Genomic DNA, 23,259 nt, shown 5'->3' with positions numbered 1-23,259 from the left:
GAAGGAATTGTTAAGTTATCTCATGCAGACCAAAATGTAAGTTTTAATACGTAATTACAATAAAAAGTATTTTTGTAATATGCTTTAAATTTTTTAAAAAAGGAAACAAAACCATATATGACTATTTGGTCTCAAGCTTGTTAATAAAATTTAACGTTCCTCTCATGTAGGGAAGCCTGGGTGGCTCAGTCAGTTGAGTGTCCTACTCTTGATTTCAGTTCAGGTCATGATCTCACAGTTGTGAGATCAAGCCCAGCATTGGGCTCTGTACTGAGAATGGAGCCTACTTGGGATTCTTTCTCTTTCCTCCTCTCTCTGACTCTGCCCCACATTCTTTCTCTCTCAAAATAAATAAATGAAAATTTTAAAACATTATGTCCCTCTCATGTATGTGTGTGTGTGTGTGTGTGTAATCTATTTCTATATCTCTACATCCCTGTCTACCTATCCATACTAGGTTATATGGTAAATGTGCATTTACTTTTATATTTAATTAAAATTTTTATTAAAAAGTTATGCTCATTATAAGCCCTAATATGATATATGATATACAATTTAAATAGTCGCAAAAATAAAATTTGTTCCTCTTCATGTCTTTTAGCACACCTAAATTAACAACATACTGTTACCTGATTTTGAACAGACATAATGCCTAAAAGAAAATCTCTCATTAATTCCATTAAAGCTTTCAAGCAGGCCATGTTTAATTTGGCAGCCTCCCCAAGGACCAGCAAAGCCAGTGTTGAATCCAACCTAGGAATTTTGTGAACAAAACAACAAAGACCTTATTTAAAATAATATTTAAAATAATAATAAACAATGTTTAATGATAAAAGTAAATGGCCAGTGATAACGAATATCCTAGATACATTTACTTTTACTAAAGACCAGTATTGGTTGACACTAGCCATGATTGAAGTCTATAGGAAAAAAGCACATTTTGAAAGATATTCAAGTTCAGAGTTGTGTTCTGTCAAAACTCTGAGAGTAATAAATACTACAAAACATCTTCATAGATCCTGTACAACAAGCAATCAGGAGGTCTGGTCCCCAAAATGTCATAATAGGCTTTGATCTTTAATTTTTTACACCTGATTCCAAGAAGTGAATTTCAAGAGTGTTTTCCTCAAAAAAAGAAAGAGAACAAATTTAAAAATAGTCTCCTTAAACACTCCAACAGTTCAGATTATTTGATTTTATAAAAGTATAATTTCTCAGATCTATATTCCCATTTGATTAGAAGACTGTCAAGACTTATCTTTAAAATATTATATAATAACTAAAAAATCACACAAGAATTTATTAGTCATAAATATACATATACTTGATAGCTTCAGGAAATTATACATTTAGCGCTATTTTTACCCAATTGAAAGAGATATAGTTGGAAAGAGAACTGGTAAGAATGCAAATGTGAAACTGACTCTCCCTAAGGCCATATATTGCCTTGATTTATAAGCCAGTGATAAATTAAAGACTTAGTATATTTTACAATTACATTAGAATTTCACAATGGTGATAGTTCAGGCCAGTAAGTCAAGTTCATCATCATTATCAAAAGCAAACACATCTAATCAGGGGGAAAAAGACAATTCTTTATATTTGAAAAGAGCTTTCCAGACCTCAGTGTGCTTTCATATAAGTTATCTCACTCACTGAACCACAATTTTTGACACGTTCAAGACCTTTTAGAAATCTTTTCTATTAAATATTAGAAAATTGAGACATAAATAGATCTGGCAGATTTATCCAAGTTCCTGTTTTAAGCTAGGTTAATAATAACTACAGTCTTCTTTCCCCTATGGATAATTCCTCTATTGCTTTTCCAAGCCATTATTTAAGTACATAGAAACTAGACATTGTGGTCATCATGCCACAACATACACAAACATCATTATGTTGTACACCTGAAACTAATACATTATATGTCAATTATACCTCAATAAAAAATTTAGCCATAATATGACAATGTTGCCTACCGAATCTTATCTGCTCCTTCCTTTCAGAACTAAACCTCAGTTTTGTTCAAGAAGGCAAAATGCTCAGTTAACATTGCTCCTCAAAATGGAAATATTCTATAATCTTGATTGTGATTACACGGGTGTATGCATTGTCAAAGGTCATAGATCTGTATACATAAAATGTGTGAGTGTTATTGTATCTAAATTATATTTTAATAAATTTTGACTTAATATATGAATTCCCACACTCTCTTGAAGCTTGGAATAGCCACAAATGTAGATTTAAGGCTAAGTGAGATACAAATGGAAGTATATTATGAAAAGCTTCCAGGTAAGCTATTAAGAAAAATATTAAATTTAGATAACAAGTGATTTTTTTTCTCCTTTGCTCAGCCCTTCTCTCCTGCTTGGAATACATACATGACACCAGAAGGTAGAGCAGCAGTCTTGCAACAACGAGGATGAAAGTCCAATGGGAGAACAATGGGAGAAAAGGCAGCTAGAAGGAGTGTGGTTTCTTAAGTATCTGCATATCAATTGTGTACGGCTTGTTCTATACAATAATTAAAGCTCTATTTAGGAATGCAGTTGTAGCTGGGTTACTGTTAACATGCAGAAGAACTGAATCCTACCTGTTAGACTCAACACGATGTTGACAAGCATGAACTTAGAGTCAGACAAATTATAGACTGAATCTTATCTCCACCACTAATTAATATGACATGGGGCAATTTGCATATTCTCCCATAGTCTTAATCTCCTCGTCTGTAAGTAAATATAGCAAAACCTACTTTTCAGAGACTATTGTGAAATTTAAATAAAATGCTCTATGTAAAATGGCTAGGTTCGAAATGCTGACCTAAATCGAATACAAAAACACTATCCCTTCAAAGTCAAAGGATGAGTTTGATAACTTTTGTCTATGAAGTCCTAGAGTGACTAAGGTCTAGCTGCTCTCTGAGTCATTCTCAGAGTACTCCTGTCCCCACTTCACAAGAAGGTCAAGCAAAGTATAATCACAGAGTTTACAAAACGCCTTTGTCCCTGAACATAACTCACAGTCCCAATATTTTGCTTCTTCTGGTCTCTTTTAAATCTGGAATATCATAACTAACCTAGGGCACTCTCACTAAAATATGGATGAAAAAAGACCCATCGGTATCAGTCACCTATGGTAGAAAGATGCTTCAACACAAACACACTATTTTCAATAGATGATGCTGATTGCAACATTTTCTGTGAGTGAAAATGCTGTTGCCAAAAATGTAATAGAAACACCAATACTTACAAATTCGGAGTTTGTTAAAAATCAAAACTGAAAATCAATGCACATAGAAAGAATTCAAGGTTGATGAGGTTAGAAATTTTGCACTAGCTTCTTTATGAACTCACGACAGTACACCAGATCTCAATTATTAGTACACTGACTTGGTTTTATAATGCTGTGAAATTAAACATGTATAAAGTAATTTATAAGTATTATAGATTTTCCCCTAATTTTAAAAATAAAGAAACTGAGGCAGAGGTTTACTGGCTTGTCTAAAATAACAGTTACTTGATTCATTTTACTTTTTAGTTTTTATCACTTTTTTTAATGTTTTATTTATTTTTGAAAGAGAGAGTACGAATGGGGGAGGGGCAGAGAGAGAGAGACAGACACAGAATCTGAAGCAGGCACCAGGCTCTGAGCTGTCAACACAAAGCCCAACACGGGGCTCAAACGTGTGAACCACAAGATCATGACCTGGGCTAAAGCCAGATGCTTAACTAAGTGAGCCACCCAGACACCCCAATTTTTTTTTTTTTTACTTTTAAAATTAATGTGAATCACTGTACACAGGTAGATAGTATCAGATCCTGGACTGGACTTCAGCTAGCCTTACTCCAGCCTAGTGTCCCTTCTACGCTAAAATAAAGCAGCTAAAATATATTAAATAAATAAATATAGATAGGTAAACAGAAAGACTGATGATAAATAAATCAGCTAAAATTCAATTAACAGGAGGCTTCATAAAAAGCTGCCTCGCTATTTACATACAACCTTATAAAAAGGTTCGGAACATCAGCATTCAAGACAGTTTTCCTAGATTCTCCTTACTCCTCTATATCAATTTCTTCAATGAACAAACTGCAATTTTAAAAGATGGAATTAAAATTTTTCCAAGTTATGGGGCACCTTGGCGGCTCAGTCAGTTAAGCATCTGACTCTTAGTTTCAGATCAGGTCTCACGGTTGGTAAGACTAAGACCCGCATTAGGCTCTGTGCTGACAGGGAGGAGCCTACTTGAATTCCTCTCTCTCTCACTGCCCATCCTCTGTTCGTGTGCTCTCTTTCTCACTCTCAAAATAAATAAACTCTTTTAAAAAATGAAATAAAATGTCTCCAAGTCACGACCTTTACACAGGGTTATTACAACCTTTCAATAGATACCCAAGAAAACACTGACAATGTCAAAAGTCCACACGACCCTAAAAATAAAAGACAAAGAGTGAAGGAAAAGTCACCAAGAGCAGCAACCTAATAGGAAATTTCCACAAACCATAAAATTGATGGAGCTGGATTAGGAACAGCAATAAGGAGTGCACACATGCCACTTCGTGAAACATAGAAGCCTTGGTTCCTCAACGAAAGTAAAAGAAATAAAAGGGGGAAAAAGATCTCTACTAATCTATAATGTTTGTCATAGATTCAGAAAAATGTAAAGCCAGTCCCTTACTTTGGAGTACTGTTTTTATTTTTTTGTGGTTTTGTTTTCAAGGAGCCAGAGTATTATTCCTGTGCTTAATCCTCATCTCTCTTTACTTACTCAGAGATGGCAATTTCTAGATGACAAAAAGGGTAGAAAACCATGCTTGTGATACTGTGTGCAGGAAGGAGGAGGGAATGTGTGTGGGGGGTGGGGTCAGCAGGGAAGAGGAACACTATGCCGGCAACACTGGAGGGCATTTTCTCCTCAAAGGTAAAACATCAAAGAGTAGGAGGAACACAGGAAGGTCCCTGATGACAGTACACGTTTAGTGTTGTAGCATCTAACATCTCTGTTATGTATGCTGGGAACACAAACCTCTTCATTTAAAATAACAAGTTTGTACAGATTTTTCCTAGATAATGAGGTAAGTAAAACAGAAAATGGAGAAGGGGATCCTACATGAGATTGATGAAAAATATATTAAAGCAAGGGCTGAAGAGAATATCAGTCTGAATACTCAGAGAGGATCATATCTCGGAAAATGATTTCTTATAGGGACCAGAAGCTATTTTTGCAAGACTCCGAAGTATCTTTAATAAAGCCAAGGAAGAAGAAAAGACAGTGAAAAGTCTTGATACTCAAATGAAAGGTAATAGAGGAAGAAAGCAAGAGATTACAAAGAGATTAAAATACAAAAATATAAATCAAATCCATGATGAGGAAGTTAACTATAAAATTTGGTTGGAAGGGAGAAAACTTGGAAAATTCTGACATAATTTAGAGGAAGGCAACTGCATTTAAAGCTGGCAAATTGAGACCCAGTAGTATCTAATTCCCACTGAAACAACCAAGGAAACATAAAATCAAGGGGGTACTACAGTACTACAAAAAGAAAAAAAAAAAAAGAACTTTAAAGATTTTAAAGCTATGAAAAAAATGAAATTCAGATGAAGGAAAACCTTTCCAATGCCAGGAAAGCCAAAAGTTAAATCTAAAATTTCGTGCAGCCATATATAGGTTTTCCACTATAACGTAATGTATAATCTAAGCACAGAGAGGCAGGAGCTGTGCACTGAGCATGTGAAAGATGAATAATCAATCGAAGGCCTTCAGGACATGTAGACCTGTCACCACAGCATTTGTGCAAAGCTTCACATAGCAGGGATTTTCTCTAAGTGAAGTGAAGGATTTGCCTTCACACATTCATAAGATGGCCAGTGACATAAGAGAGGATGCCTTTTATATCCTGGCTACCAAATCACAAAGATGTTCCTAGAAAGTTCTGGATTGAAAAGAAAAAAGAAAAAGGAAGCAGACTGGCTTTGAACATCTAATCACAACTATAAGTTAGGAAATGGAATAGCAACATTTAGAGATTTAGAGTGAGAATTAGGGAGAAAAAAAAAACAGCTGTGAGCAAAGAAGTCTATTTCCAGACAAAATGTATAAAATGTCCACTTTTTATGGGGAAATGAATGGTAACAAATGTTATTTATCATTTATTTATTTAAATAGTGTTTAATAGGGTGCCTGGGTGGCTCAGTAGGTTAAGTGTCCAACTTCAGCTCAGGTCATGATCTCACAATTCATGAGTTCAAACCCTGCATCGGGCTCTGTGCTGACAGCTAGCTCAGAGCCTGAAGCCTGCTTCAGATTCTGTATCTCCCTCTCTCTCTGACCCTCCCCTGCTCACGCTGTCTCTCTCTCAGAAATAAATAAAAAAATTTTTAATTTTTTAAAAAAATAAATAGTATTTACCAGCTTAGGAATGGGAAATTGTAGTGGTAAATGGCTGATAGTGGGTGGGAAAAATAAAGTTTAATAAGTCAAAATAACATCATAAATATGACCCTACAATTCAATAGATATAAAACTCATTCTATAAGGAGGGACTAGAACATTTTAAATAGTGATTTAGCCTTATTGTTATCAGAACCTCCAGATTATATTAATAGTCTAGGAAGATAAAATTAATGTAAATAAATGAGTCTAGATCTTCATTGCACCTGGAGAAGAGGGCAGTCAGGATTTCATTCTTGGTTTTGACCATTTATGAAAACTAATTTGAAGAACGCATTTCTCTTGCCATTGTCTGATTTTTGATACTACTCAGAAAAGATGGGTATGTAAATCTAGTCTTTAGCATGTCTGCTAAGAGTCCTTTCTCCTGCTTACAGAACTTCATTCTCAGAGCTCCAGGGTGACAGTGGGGAAGAATGAAGGGCTGGCAGCATGTTAGATAAGCCAAGAATGCACCTTCACCAGAGAAGGCAGAGGCAGGTGGGTCACTGATTGTCACCTCTCTCCAGTCCTATCAGGCATTTCATCTGGAACATTTGGTTCATTGTGGTTATTAATCCTAATAGCAGGATCTTTCAGTCTTTGTTTTTGCTCTTCTTAGGGTTGTTTTTTTTTTTTTTCCTCGAATCACGGCAAGTTATAAGACACCGATGCAACCCTTGACCTATAGAAATAGTTCTTATTAAATGATTTTAAGCCAGAGAGTGGTCTAGTCACGTTATGTTGTAGCCCTGGAAGCAGTGTATGATAGACTATTGATGGGAAAATTAAGGCAAAGAGTCCAATTAAAATGCTACAAGAGTCATGAGACAATAGGGCCTAAACCAAGGTTGTGACAGAGCAGGTAGAGAGAGCAGGGAAACAGTTTTGAAATGTAGCAGTTAGGGTGTCCAATTTGGTTAACTTGAGAAGAGGACATATGTCATGTATTGAGATCAAAATTCAGTGGGCAGGAGCCTCTCTAGGAAAAAAATAATTTCGATCTGAACTAGTAGGGCATGAAGTATTAGGGGAGAATAGAAATACTAAAAAGTATTCTCATTACTTATTTAAATGTCTCAAAACCTCTCTGAGATGATTACTGTCTCTATTTATCTGCTAATCAGACTCTGTTCATAGGGGTTAAGTCATTCAAAATTTGGTAGAAAGAGATAGGATTAAAACTCCGGTGTTCTGATTTGAGGTTGAATTTTTTTAGTGCACCATAACATAGCAAAACATAATTACACAGTTACCCTGGAGGTATACTAAATGGTTAAACGTAGCCCAAAAGATCAAAGTCTAAATTTAAAAATCCAGGAAATGAATTTGAAGAGTGAGGACCTATACTATCATCTCAGCTCATGAAGAAGGCAGAAGACTATTGACAAACTCTTCTTTAAAAGTATTTGGTCAGACTGATCCATGAACATTAATTACTGGGGTTCAGGAGATAGGCAATAGGGGCATCAGTGATCTCGACAGAAGACCTTTCAACCTATACAAAGCAGTTATTTTGTCTGATTCATTTCAATGCAAACACAAATACTATACCTCTGGAAACTACTTGCCCTGTCTATATAATTTTAAATTGTCAAGTTTTTTTGGAATACATTCATGGAGCACATTAAATCAGCTATTTTGCTTTGGGAGATATAATTTTATATGTTATACTGCTCCGCTGAAATGCCATACTGCACTTCTCAGCAGCCTTCATTGGCTAATAATTCAATTATAAATGCAATTCATTATTTTCATGTTAGTTTCGAAAGCCTTTTGCACTGGCTTGAGCTATCTTCCCAGAGCAAATGGGGCAGTTTATAAAAGGCCAAACTGCAGGGTGGAGCATTGAGAGTATGAAGCATCATATAAAATTTAACCATATTAAATGGAAATCTGCCTTACAGCAAGCTGCTTATCTGCAACTCACGGCAGCTCCACTTCCCAGATAAAGGCTGGTGCATGACAGCTAGGAAGGGTTCATGTAGTCTATTTTTCTCTACTTCTTCACCCTGTTTTATAATTTATTGTCTTTAGTGCATTTCCTCCCTTCAGTTTTTTCCCTGCTCTAATTCTGTGATGTCTTCCCTGAGTCCTTGCATGGATTCTAGGCCTGCTTTTTTTCAGGTTCAGCCAAAACCACTTGCTTCTATTTCTTTTCTTCTCTATTGTATGATCTTTTTAAAGGGGGCTGTATGCAGCAAGGTGGGGATCTACAATGAAGAATTATTTACTGATGGACAGCATCAGAAATGGGCAGATGAGAATCACTCACTTATATGGGCACAAAAAATTTTTGCCACTATTAATCAAATTTCTTCTGATCAGTCAGTTGAATGGTCTCCCTTCTGCATTTTAAATCTCTGAACATTAATTCACCATTATGGTGACTTTACTGATATGTGCAGCAAACAAAATTGTGCAGGTTACTCCTCTTAATAGTCACTTGGCATTGCATTTCAAGTACTAACCCAAATTCATCTTCTACCAAGTGTTAAAATTCCAAGGCTATCAGACTAGCAAATCCTGACAATGTCTTAATTTACTATCAAGACCTGATGCCTCAACATTTCTATTTCATGCTAAATACATTGTTCATTTTCTTAAACTTTTACATGTACCCAATCTTAGGAGTATATAAGACAAATACTCAAGTTTCTCTAGAAATGGAAAGCATATCTGGTTTGATTTTCATAATTACATCACAGTTTGTTTTTTTTAAAATCAGGAATAATGACCTCTTGATAGCTGTATAGGCTATTACATAAATAAATATTTTGTAAGAAGAAAAATTAATCTTTTAATATTTGGCATAATGAATGTTATCATTACAAGAGAAAATTTGACTAACAGAAGATAGTCCAACTGCTAACTTAAAAATTAATCTTTTAGGGGTGTCTGGGTGGCTCAGTCAGCTGAGCGACCGACTTTGGTTCAAGTCACAATCTCACGGTCTGTGAGTTCGAGCCCCAAGTTGGGCTCTGTGCTGACAGCTCAGAGCCTGGAGCCTGCTTCAGATTCTCTCTCTCCCTCTCTCTCTGCCCCTCCCCAGTTTGTGTTCTATCTCTCTTTTCTCTCAAAAATAAGTAAACATTAAAAAATTAAAAATATTTTAATGTAAATGGATTATTGTTTACTAGAGTCATCATTTTTTAAAAATATTGAAACCTCTTTAAAAAAACAGTAAATATAAAAAATGGATGCAAAATTATTTAGCAGTGTTTTTTCACAGCAGTAACCCTTCTATTGATTTTAAGCAGTTACTATGTTTCATCATTTTTAAAATGTACTCCTCTGTTCATTCAGCATTGTCTGAACACTGCCATTCCCTCCTTCACTTAATCTCCACCATGTCTTCCCAGGAAAAGAGAAGTCAGAATTCAATGACAAGATGCCTCAAAGCAGTTTTCTCCTTACTCATGCTGCCAGAATGTTAGCAGGATAAGGTACTGAAGCATGCTACACAGGGACCCTAAAAATGTCATTCCAGTCACTAGTAAGCCTAATAAACATGGCCTTGGTTTCTCCATTTGTAAGAATATTTTTGTATGATCTCCAATGCCCTCAAATCTGTAAAATAGTAAGTATAGAAAATTAACTACCAAGGCCCGTGGGTGGCTCAGTCAGTTGGGCGTCTGACTCTTCATTTTGCTTAGGACATGATCTTGCAGTTTGTGGGTTCAGCCCAAGTGGGACTCCGTGCTGCCAGAGCAGAGCCTGCTTAGGATTCTCCTTCTCTCCCACTCTCTCTTGCCCCTCCCCCCCAAAATAAATAAATAAACTTAAAAACATTAAAAAAATCTTAAAAACTATTAAATAAAAGATTTCAAGCAAATACATTTGAAGGTCTAATTGGCTTATTAAATGATTCATAAATCATTCAGCACCTTATCTAGCAAGTAGAGGGGATCTCCAAAGGGTTAGAAGGTTTTTATGGAGGAAGGCTCATTATTAGCAAAAGAAAAAGATTGTTTCATGTCAGGGCTTTCTAGGGAGAAAAGCAAGGTGTCTTATCATGCAGATTATGTCATTTTTTTAGGGGGATGGAGAGGATCCAAATGGCAGATTCATTGGTACAGACTGAAAAATTCCTAGCTGACCTTTTTACCACTACATTTCCAGGGGTCGTTAAAACTGCTCTTAGATTATGCATTATGCACCAGTTTGGGAACTCAGTCTAAGTGCACCATTTGAGGCCTGTGGTGTGTTTGTCTGTCTGTTTGTTTGTTTGTTTAACAAGACAAATCATTAACAAATCAATGTTGATGCAGTACAGTAAAACTGAAAATTGGTTTAAGGAAACAATTCCTTGACTTTCAGAATTAGCTACTTTTGACCAGCCACTTTTACTATCTCAATATTTATTTAAGCTTGCTTATTTGATAGTTATTAGAATATGTTGAAATAAATGTGACAGTAATGAAATATTTATTTTTATATGTTAAAATGTAATTTCTCTTATTTTTTAAATCAAGTTAGCCTTCCAAGAGTTAAAGTAGTTCTAGACCTTTTTGAAAACTAAAGTGTATATTTGAATCCCTAACAACTTATTTCCTATAGTAAGAGTGGTCTAAAAAAATCACCATGGTTTTCAGCATAACCTACTTTGTACCGGTAAGAATCTCTAATTTTTGTTGTATTCATCAGCTCTATATTAATATATACTTATTGAAATTATATTCTATTTGCTTTGCAATTTTCCTATTTAAAGATTTTATCCTTAGGTTTAAAACATAAAAGTATCACAATCTTTGTTAACTGCAATTGAGTAGATTTCTCCCATCACAGGACAAAACAGAATAAGTTATTGATGAAATGTCTTCTGAACTAGGCTATCTCTAGTAAATTAAGCAAAATCTAAGCCATCTTCCAGAAATCTTTACTTGATCTAGAATCCCAAAAACATCCAAATGAAACCAGGAAAACAGCTTTCCCTCATAAAGAAACCTCCAGATTCTTAGAATTTACACATACAAAGACCTTTGGTGTAGAGCTGGCAGCCAGAGACTTAAAAACAGGAACTAATTTTAAGAACAATACATAACGATTTAATTTGCAACTTGTTATGTCATGACATTATTACTACTACTACTACTACTACTACTACTATGATTAGCATTGGAAAAGGAATTCAAAACTCGGTCCTCATATGTTGAAAAGGTAAATCTCCTCTGATCACTTTCCTCAGAAATACTCCTTAAAAATTCTTCTTCCCTCCATTGAACCTGTGTCTTCCTTGGTAGTAATTTAAGACTTCTTTTACCTTCTCAAATTAATATAGGTACAGGAGGAAATTAACACTTATCAGTCAAGATTGATTTTTGTTATACTCTACAAGTAAGGCATAAAGAAACAGATTTTCAATATATTTCCTCCAAGGATAATAAACTGTACCTCTCTGTTGTTGTTTAACAACTTAAAAAAATAAAGGATGTTTTAAGTGTGGAGATGCACTCCTTATCGATAACAAATTTCATTTGATAAAGATAAACTATGCAATACATGCATGTAAACTAGCAAAATAAATGAGAGAGAAAGGAACAATTTATTGATGAAATGAACTAATACAAAATATATAAATTGCCCTAGCATTTTGGAATAGAGATCATAAATTTTTTTCATAGTCAACTAAGGTGTGATTAACATTTAAGTACAAAGGCTATTTAACATTTAAACACAAAGGTTTCTCCATGAATTACTTTGGATTTATAGAATCCTTACCAGCATTTCTTTTGAAGCTGCATTTTATGAAAGATGAGATGTTCAAGCACCTTATTCAACTGAGGACTGTTCTTCTGAACACATGACCAGGCAGCCACACAGTGCCAGAGCAGGTGGTTAACTTCATGTCCTTCCTGATAAATCAGCAAATGTTCCTAGAATTAAAATATAAAAATATATCTGGAAAAGAGTTATTTAATTTGAATAAACATGAAAATATACAAGTGAAAAAGCATCATTTTCTTTAACTTCATGTTACACCAAACAGAGCAATTTACTCAAGTATAGTTTTGTAAGTACATACAATGTGGAGAAGGAAAAATAATTTCCCCCTAGTCTTCCAGGTTCTTGGATGAGACCTCCCCACAAACTGTAATAAAAAAGATTAACATGAGAAAAACAAACATAAGTTTAATAACATGTATACATCTGGTACACATGGGAGAGACCCAGGAATACTCTTCAAAATGGCCCAAGCCACCACTTCATATCACATCTCTAGCTGAAGACATAAAGGGGGGAGGGGCAGCTATGGAAGGTTAACTGGAAAAGCACAGCAAACAAGGGTAAGGTTGATATGCAGATATGTCATTGCTTCTCCACTGATTAGAGTTTCTAGATATCTAGAGTCATCCTTCTCTTCCTGGTGCAGAAAGGGAGACACCTTACAAAAGGAGAGTTCTCTTAAAATGTAAATATCTCTTACAAAAAGACTAACTTTTACTCAGTTTTCACAGCTTCTCCTATGTCTGCAATTTCTTAAAAATATCCAGCCTAGGAGCCCCTGGGTGGCTTAGTCGGTTAGGCGTCTGACTTTCGCTTAGGTCATGATCTCACGGTTCGTGGGTTCGAGCCCCGCATCGGGCTCTGTGCTGACTGCCAGCTCAGAGCCTGGAGCCTGTTTCAGTCTGTGACTCCCTCTCTCTCTGACCCTCCCCTGCTCACTCTGTCTCTCTCTCTCTCCTAGAAATTAAAAAAAAAAAAAAATCCAGCCTAAAATTATCCTTATGCTAAAGAAGCAAATTTGGAAGCAATAAATTTTGCTTCCTTTCAATTGTTAACCTGAACCTAATGATTTATTGATTTTCACATGGGTCCCTTGTGTTCAGGGACATCAGTTCTACACTACGACAGAAATCCTGTAACCTCTAAGATACAATTAGAGAAAACTGTGCTTCTTAGACCCTGTATGAGTTTAGTTCTCCCTAATACCCAGAGGGGACAAGGGAAAGTTTGAACAATGTTCAAACAGCAAATCAGGTTTTAAAATGTGGATTTCCACTAAGGGGCCAAATATATATGCCTAGCTAGACACGGTTAATGTCTGCTAAGTAACTATTTTAAAAGCCTACAAATTCAGGGGGAAAAATGGGCTGTTACCTATTTGTTTCTTCTTAAAGTGCTTCCTAACAGTTTCATAGATTTAATTGGTCTTCTAAAGTAATTGGTAAAAAGAAACCTGATTTTATAGTTAAACAACGATAAAATAGCACTTTCATTGAATTTTTGGCAACAACACAGATTCTAATACACATCTTGTGATGTACACATAATATCGGGTGATATTTCATTCTTTAATGTATGCCCAAAAGAAACACTTAAAAAGACTCCAAAAGGTTTTATAATTCTCATTTATTATACAAACAACAATAAATCCACAATTTAAAGATAATTTTCATATTAAGTACTCTTAAGTGAAAGGCCAGAAGGCCAGTTGAAATTTTAAACTAAGATATTTTAAGTTTCTAGTTTCTAATAAACTGTTTAGTTAAGTCCCACAGATATGCATTGATCTACTTTAGTGCTGGGCACTCAGATACTGGAGATAAAAGTCATGAGTAAGATAAAGCTTCTACATAAGGTTACTGACTGTAGGGAACAATCATTCAGAAAAGCAAATGTAAAGAAGCCAATGTTTAGAATATTAGAATACTCCAAAAAAAACCTTTATTTTAAAATAATGTAAGACATAAGACTGAGACGTACTGACTTCAGTAAATGCGCACAGTTAATCCAAATAACTCAATTTTCTGCCTTGCAGTAGAGCCTACCCAAAAAGTGAAAATCTTATAAATGAAATTCCTTTCTCAAACTGCTGTCTCAGCCCAGATGCCTGACAGACCTCCTGTTGCAAACTTATTCTGAATAAATACGTAAGCAGCTATGCTTTGAAACTTGTCAATGGCTTTACTAAATAATTTAAAATAATCAATACTTTTTGTTTTTTTTAAAATCATGTACATTGCATGCTTCCATAGACTATTAAGTTAAGTCCAAAATTACTGTTAACAAACTTATGCACTTATCACCAGAGAAAACTCCCAAATGTCAGAATTTAGAGAATGAACAAGATTTATGTTTTATTTTCAATTTTATACGATACCATTTTCACTTATCCCTGAGAAAGAAAAAGCAGCCTCTGATGTCCAGAGCTGATTTGACAGCAATATTATTACAGTCTGGATTGACACTCATAGCCTGGTCATTTGGTTCTCATGTTAGATATAAATTCACAGAATATCAACCTCGGACAATATCATTCTGAGACAACAATAAATAAGAAACAAAACCACTTGATAATTTATTTTCTAAGCACAGAAAAAAATCACGGTGCCACCTACAAAATACCCAATCACAGATTAGCCCCTTCTTTCTGACAGTATCAAATCTGCCTCTTTAGAACCTCCCCCAAATCACCCAAAGTCCAAATTCTATTATAGATCCATCGTAACACCTTCTTACTGCCATATCTCCTGATTCCTTGCGTATGTGTGCTCTCTCTACAAGAAGTAATGAACCCACTTTGCTTAGCTGCAGGTGTCCCTGGTGGCCTTTGGCTGAAGGGCATCCACATCATGAAGAGCAAGTAAACCTGCCACACCCATGAAGTGTCCAGATTAGTGAGGCTTATCACTTATCTTCATGCATTTTATGAAGTTCAAGCATTTGGGTGGAAATCGTGCTAAAGTTTCTTCCTTGCTTTTTCAAAAGAAGAAATGTATTTTCCAAACTTGAATGAATATAATATAATAATGATGATGAAGTGATTTAATACAATCACTATGTACATTATCAGTATGGTAGAAGGAGAGGGAGAAATGCTTTTGGAGGGATTAGGTAGTGCAGAGTTCTCTGCCCTTACACTAAATCAGTCCTATTCAAGGTGTGGCTAGCAAATAAGTGCCAACTGCAAACTGTTAACTACAGTACAGAAATAAAGAATACATATTTAGAAACATTTATAACAATTTGACAGTTAATTTTAAATATTTTCAGTCTGATAAAAAATTAGTGTTCCTCTTTTTATAACTTTTTTGTTTTATTTTCAGGAATTTATTATTATTGTACTTTATAAATTTATCAGTCTGTGATAGTTTGAAAAATTTTTTTTAAGTTGAGAGGGCTCTTTCTTTAACACAGATTGAGAAGCACTGAGCAGTGCCTTAAATGACTACCAGAGAACTTTTTCTTTTTACACCCTTCCCTACCTCCCTCCTTCCTCTCTTCCTTCTTTCCTTTTTTTCTTGGTTTTATGACCCCTTCCTATAGTTCTTTCATCTCTTCCATAGTCCAAAGCTGGGCAGCTGTTTTGCTGCTTTGCTCCCCAGCTTTGGACCATATTGATTTGCAAACTGGACCCTGTACACAGGTCCAGCAGAGATTAAAGAAGGAGATGGGCCGCTCTCTCAAGGCTGAATCCTTAAAAATGGTTCCAGATGTGGGGACAAGTGAGCATGTAAGGACACAAGTCTAAACCAAACTGACTCCATGACAGGCTTTAAGTTTCCCCTCTAAACTAGAAGGCCTAAGTTTCAGCTTCCCTGAAACTATCAGGCAGTTACACATTGCCCAAGGCAGGAGTAACCACCCTTGCTACACCCAATCAGGATAGGCCAGTGATCACCCTCCACATTTCTAAGGGAGAGGCCTATAGATAGAAACTATAGATAGGACCCTGTTACCTAAAGTTAAAGTTAACCCGTTAGTCGCCAAACAAGACCCTAGGCTCGCTCTGTGAGCCCACTCTAAATGTTGTAATTGGATCCCGCCAAAAGTAACGAATACTCTAGACAATGTGTATGGTTAAACCCGCTGTCAATGATGTCATATAATTATGATTGGATCACTGTTCCCATGCCACAATTTCTGTAACTCCCCCATCACAAACCCCATAAAAACCCTACTCTGCCTTTGTTCGGGGCTCTCAGCATGGATCCACTGCGTTAGTGAGGTCTGGGAGCCCTAGCTTAAGCCCGAATAAACACCCTTTGCTTTTGCATACATGACTCGGACTCCTTGGTGGTCTTGGGATTTTGGGGAGATCGTGATCTGGGCATAACAAGCAGAACATAGATTTCAAGGACAGGGAAGGGGGTGAGGAGCCTCAGACTGCCCAGGGCCAGCTTGTGGGTCAGTTGCAGCTGTACAATACCTATTTTGAGAAGCACACCCACAAAAGTGCTGTTAATCTAGCACTGGCTGAAATTTCAGATAAACACATCAGCTTGAATTTTATGCAAATTTGAGTACACAAGCTCTGAATGTCTGGCCAGGCTCTCTTTTATAACAGAAATGAGCTCTGAGGGATAGGCTGTATTATAGCTGGTCAGAGATAGCTTTTTCAGTTACATCCCTGCTTTCAGTCATTTGGTGAATGGTTGACACTCCCATGAAAGGACCTCTCAACACAAATGTTCTACTTCGATAATAGGAATGAATCATAAGATAATGCTCCTAATTTTAAAGAACCTGTGTCTCAATCTAACCCATTTCCTATTAACCATGCACAACTATAGTATAGCACAAAATGTCCAAATATGATAATGTTGGCTTACCAAGTACATTAATGGATGAGATTTCTAATCACATGTGAATGTAAACGCTGTGTCTTTCCTAGTTTTCAGAAAACTATTTGTACTTTAGGACAGCTACAACTATTTAGTAACAGGTCTACTGCATTTCGGTTGAGTTTTAATCTACCATGTCCAGAAAACTATGTTGTTATTATCATGTGACAGTTGTACTCAGCAAATTCAGCTCTGCTAGTGAGCAAAAGACAGAGAACTCAATCCTCTTCTGGCTCTGCAAGCCACAGAGCTAATTAAAGTGCACCATTTGTCAAAGTCAATGGGAACCTTGTGTCAGAATCAGCTTAAAAGGACATTAAAAGGAGAAATGGGTTCTAGTAGCAGGGAGGGGGACTTCCCAATTCTTATATAGTGTATGTAATACACTTATATACTCTTACATAATGTAGATAATGCGCATATCCTACAAAATTCTTTAGTTTTTCAGCAGTTTTATAGTAGTACTTGGAAAACAAATTAAATATGCTTTTATTCCAATGCTTATAAATATATTAAAAACAAAATATTTTGCAGTGACCAAAACACGCTGGCATGGACCTTTTAGCATTATTGGAAGATGAGGGCTGTCTGCAATAGCATGCCAGTAACAAAGAAGGGAGAAGGTCAAATACAGATGTATTGTTTATATTCCCATTTTCCTCTCCGTTTCCCCTGTCTTCTCACAGTAGGTGAGAGAGATGGGTATTGAATGGATAAGTACTCAGCTGAACTGGAGGGGCTGACTTAGACAAAGCTATACTGAAGACATTGGGCTGAAACTGGGGAACAATATTCAAACATCCAATCAATCCAAACAATTGAATCAGTTAGCTGAACCAGAAGTTGTAGTAGCACTGTGGCTACACTACTTTTTATAATCTTTATATGAGGTGGCACTCGGAGGGGGAAAAGGAGGGACTAAATCTAACAGGATAAAAGCTGTTCTAATGCCCTCAGAGAATCACAGTTATCGAGCTGAAATAGAACATAGAAAAGACTGAAACAAAGCTCTTTCTTCTTTGTCGAAAAAGGAACAAAGACTTAGTGACTCAGCAGTTACATTTTTTTCATGTGTTGACACCTTGCTCCTTCCAGTTCAGGCAAAGCTGTACCGCGGTAAACTTCCATTTCCTTGTGGCATTTGTGCACCAAGAGTGGCAAGAACAGATAGGTTCTTAAAGAGAAGCAGAATCAACATTGAAGGCTGCTTGCTTCCTAACCAGAGCACTCATGTTGTCAAGATTTCACGACCTTGTTTTTTTTAGGCGAAAACACTCAAAAATCACTACATTAAGCACAATTAACCACATTGTAAAGCAATTATTTAGTCAGCAGAATCATGCCCTTAGATGAAAATTATTATACTTAACTGCCTAAGTTAAAGTGAGTTCCTAAATATAATGTTAATAATCATTGTTTACATTTTCATTAATTTACAAGACACATGCCTTTTTGCAATCTTTACAACTCCATAGATTAGTTAGGGTGAATTTGATGATGGTGGTGGTGATGGTGATGGTGATGATGGTGATGATGTCTTGTTTAAAGATAAGCAGTTGGGGATGTAGAGAGCCCAATGGACCTCTCCTCTGGATCAGTCAGTTGCTAGCAGGTCTTAACTCTTCATGATCAGTGTTCTTACTCTTGTTCAGTATCTTAGATTATATATTTATTGTTAAAACATTTTTAAACTTAAAAACAAGATCCCTTTTGTGCACGAAGTAATTGATGTTCATTAGTAATTATACCCAAAAGATTCAAATTACTTAGCATATGTCACTCTATGTCAATGATTCAGCAACACTAGAGCCTAGAATGATGACATACAGATGTAGTTAAATGTGTTTCCTTAAATACGTATATTTTACTTGGTTTTAGAAAGGGCCCAAGGGAGAAGCACCTGGGTGGCTCAGTCAGTTAAGTGTCTGACATTTGATTTCAGCTCAGGTCATGATCTCATGGTTCCTGAGATCGAGTCCCACATTGGGCTCTGCGCTGTCAGTGGGAAGCCTGCTTGGGAGTCTCTTCTCCCACTCTCTCTGCCCCTCCCCTCTGTGAGCATGTACCTGCACATGGACACACACACACACACACTCTCTCTCTCTCTCTCTAAATAAACTTTACTCTCTTAAAAAAACAAAAAACAAAAACAAACAAACAAACAAACAAAACTGTAGAAAGGGCCCAAGGGAATCACGGGAAAATTGTAAGGCAACTCATAATATAACTATTTGAAAAAATAATCTTTCTTAAATTTTTTTAGTGGTTTCAACTTCTCTTATGTTAAATGTATTTTTTCCTTTTTAAGAAATTATTAGTAAGACCAATTTTCTGTTTGTAAACTATGAAATAATAAGTCTATGCAACAAAAAATAAAATAACAAAAGAATCAAGGTTTCAAAGTATTCACTGCTTTCCTTGGAGTATACGTGAGAAAAGGAGATCAGGCTTTAACATCAGCCTATAACACATACGAACAAATTATATGGTTCACTATAGTTCTGTTGGCATAATACATCGTTTATTACATACCAAGCAATCATATGATTGGGAGTTTTCTCTAATGTTGAACACTAATGTCGACATTAGAAATTAAAAAGAAAATTCATATACTAGGAATTATTTTATTTCCTCAATTTTGAACTATTTAACTACATTGCAGTTAATTTTAATAGTATTTTAAATGTCATTACATATGAATTATGGAAGCATAAAATAGTACAATTGCTCTCATTAATAGCCTGTACTTTATGTACTTTCCTTTTAATATAAATGTAATATCTTAAAATTCTCATTTATAAGTTAATCTAAATTACATTGCAATTTCCAGTTAAATTGCTGAGATGAAATCTATAAGGGAAAAGGTAATATGACTACTATTTAAAGTAGTAGTGGTGCATATTGATGCCTACTAATCCTATTAGCTACTGTCCAGAAAATGTGCATATGGCTTAGTGTTTTTGCTGTTTATTCCTCTCCCCGGCCCCACCCCCAGCTAAACTCATCTTCAACAGTGCTACTGTATGGCAAGCACAATTATTTAATCATATGCTATCTGATTCTTTATATACTAGGATATACTCACCATATCCGAATCTATGTTCTTACTGCTTTCCTTGTTTTCTACAGTGCTAAAAATTGATCCAGAAGGGAATTCTCTTTTACATATTATTTCCATGGTTTTCAGAATGAATTGAATATTTGACAAGATGTTTGGATACTTGTAATATGACTCTCCAGAGAAAGAAAGTGCTATTGTAAGAAAAATAATTTGTGATAAATATGTCATTAATATCTTACATTATGTTCCTTTTTTTATTACTAAAGTATAATTAAATTTAGTACGAAGATGCTGAAACTGCTATTCATTTCCCTATCTCTTCAAGATTTCTAATATTATGTATGACCCCTGGTGGTATAATACAAAACTACAAGGTAAGTAATTAATACACAAGAGCTCATAATTCAGAACAGCAATTGTATAATGGTTGAACACCCAATTAAGTACAGTTACCATACAACAATACTTGGAAATTTCTAGGTGAAAATAAATCAATTTATAACAGATACTCTATTCATAATGGATACTTTGAAACTGTAATCCTACAAACAAACCAAGTCATTGCTTTTAACCCTACATTCTCCAGTTTTATTGCTTTTCAAGTTGGTATTGTTGTTGATGTTTTTAAAAATATTTTTTAAATATGGCAACAATTATTATCATTTAACATAACACTATGTTGGTATTTAACAGAACCATCTTTATGCTGTTCTTTTTATAAATTCCTGGACAATTTTTGAGTTTCAATCTATTGATGGTGGAAAAATTAGTAATAACTACTCTTCTACTGGAGGGCTACATAAACACGAAGCAGTTGCTAATGGCCCTGGTAGAAATCACTCTGTTGTTGAAGACAGAGATGTGGCATACGTAAGGCTCTACTTAACAGCATTTGATAGGAAGGCAAAATCTGGGGCTTTTATCCTTATATGAAACAAAGATGTTGGTTTTCTCTGGATATACCTACAAGAACAAGCTAATGTGAGAACTTGAGGATTTATTCAAATAGTTTTTCAAAATTTATTTGTCACCATCATCTGATTATTTGTTGAGTCACTATGCTGAACACAGTGAAGGGCTGAAAGAGGCTTTATAATATATGAAGAAATCAAAACAAGTGATACTAAAGATAGGAATTCTTACTCTGCTAGTCTACAGCCTTGCCTTGATTTTATACCCAGTCAGGATTGGTAGTAGTGGTGCATATTGGTCATTCTCCAAAACACTTGCACCATTACCTTCTATTCCCTCTTCCATGACTTTTTCTACAAACATCCCCTTTCTTATATCTTGAGTCTCTTACTCTCTTACCCTACAACATACTAATCTTTTCTGCTTTTGACCTTGTTTTTTAAAATTCAATCCGCTTAAACTAAAAAGTTTATTTAAAATTTTTTAAAAAGAGTTTTTTGAAAAGATAAATCGACAAGACTCATCAAGAAAAAAAAAAAGAGGACTCCAATAAATAAAATTAGAACTAAAAGAAGATGCTACTATAGAAATACAAAGGATCCTAAGAGACTACTATGAACACTTATATAGCAGCAAATTAGATAAGTGAGAAGAAATGGATAAATTACTAGAACCATACAACCTACCAAGATTGAACCAAGATGAAATAGAAAATATGAATAAACTATTATTGGTAAGGAGATTGAATCAGTATTCAAAAACCTCCCAACAAAGACTAGACAGCTTCACTGATGAATTCTACCAAATATTCAAAAAGGATACCAAACCTTTTCAAACTCTTCCAAAATATATCGAAGAGAAAGGAACTCTAAACTTATTTTACAAGGCCAACATTACCCTACCAAAATCAGACAAGGATGTCACAAGAAAAGAAAATTACACGCCAATATCCCTGATGAACATATATCCAAAAATCCTCAACAAAATATTAGCAAATCAAATTCATCAATACATAAAGGATCACATACCAAGATGGAGTGGGATTTATTCCAGAGATACAAAGATGGTTCAACATCCCCAGATCAGTCAATGCGATATGCCACATTAACAAAATGAAGGCTAAAAATCATATGATCATCTCAATAAATGCAGAAAAAGCATTGGACAAAATTTAACATCCATTTATGATTTTAAAAATTCTCAACAAAGCAGGTATAGAGGGAACATAACTCAACATAATAAATGCCACATAAGACAAGGCCACAGTTAACATATTTATAAAAGACATCCAAATTGGAAAGGAAGAAGCAAAAACTGTCTTTTGACCTTGCTTTTTCATCCAAACTATTAACATATCTCTCTTTCTTTTTGTAATAGTTCACTATCTCTATCTCATGCTTAAACTTTCCCTTCACTCTTTATTTTCCTCCAATCTGAATTTTGCTTCCACCTCTCCACTGGGAATGCTCCCAAGATCAACAGTGACTTTATGCTTACAGAATGCCACCACCTTTCAGACCTCCTACCATTTAATATTTCAATAGCTCTTGATAATGTTAATCTTGAACCTCCCCTCTTTGGATTTCTATGTCATCACTTCCTTCTTATTTCCCTGTACTAATGTGTATCACCCCAATAATCTACTAAATATTAATGTTCCTCAAGCATATTCCTAGAATTAATTTCTCCCCACCACCACCTCCCACCCCCAGGTTATTTCAGTCATGTTAACATGGATGACTGCCAAATTATCTAAATTAATATCCAGGAAATAAGTGAATTACAACTTAATTTATTTCCCTTGTTCCAAGTCTATATTTCCAACTGCTCACAGGATACACATACCTGAGTGACCTTTAAAATTCAGTATGTCCAGTGTTTTTCCAAAATTTTTTGTTTAGAGTACCCCCATTATCCTGAACCTATTTGTCAATGTGTAAAATTTAAAATTTCTCCTGAATTCCTCATTTTCCCTTATATACAGTCTAGATCCAACTGGGTGATCAATATATCTCATTCCTATTTTAAAATTTCATAATCTTTAACATCTCCTGCCCAACTAATGCCAGAGCTAACTGATGCCCATCCCTTTACTCCAGTTCAGCATCTACATTGCCACTAGTGTTACCTCACTAAAATATAAAATTAACTTTCTTGATATCTAGAAAGGTGGACACTATTACAGATAAGAGAACTGAGTCACACACAAGGTCATGTACTTAAGTAAGAAAGTTAAAACACATGCAGTCTGGCCCAGAAGCTGTATTCTGCAATACTGTACCTATTAC

General features: G+C 35.3%; 1 protein-coding gene across 1 annotated transcript in view; it reads right to left on the bottom strand.

The window, feature by feature from the left end:
• TMEM232 (transmembrane protein 232) overlaps nucleotides 1-23,259 on the bottom strand; it is a gene marked incomplete at both ends in the record, with an annotated part of 43,036 nt that overhangs the window by 836 nt on the left and 18,941 nt on the right. Inside the window, 3 exons of the mRNA XM_039225506.1 lie at nucleotides 630-753; nucleotides 12,152-12,306; nucleotides 20,084-20,250. Coding sequence (XP_039081437.1) covers nucleotides 630-753; nucleotides 12,152-12,306; nucleotides 20,084-20,250 — 446 coding nt within the window. The remainder of the gene's footprint in view (nucleotides 1-629; nucleotides 754-12,151; nucleotides 12,307-20,083; nucleotides 20,251-23,259) is intronic.

The sequence above is a fragment of the Hyaena hyaena genome, unplaced genomic scaffold (genome assembly GCF_003009895.1).
Source record: "Hyaena hyaena isolate Hyena2069 unplaced genomic scaffold, ASM300989v1 scaffold_2257, whole genome shotgun sequence".
Classification (NCBI taxonomy): domain Eukaryota; kingdom Metazoa; phylum Chordata; class Mammalia; order Carnivora; family Hyaenidae; genus Hyaena; species Hyaena hyaena.
The sequence above is the reverse complement of the archived record's forward strand: the minus strand, read 5'-3'. Positions and strand labels throughout refer to the sequence as shown.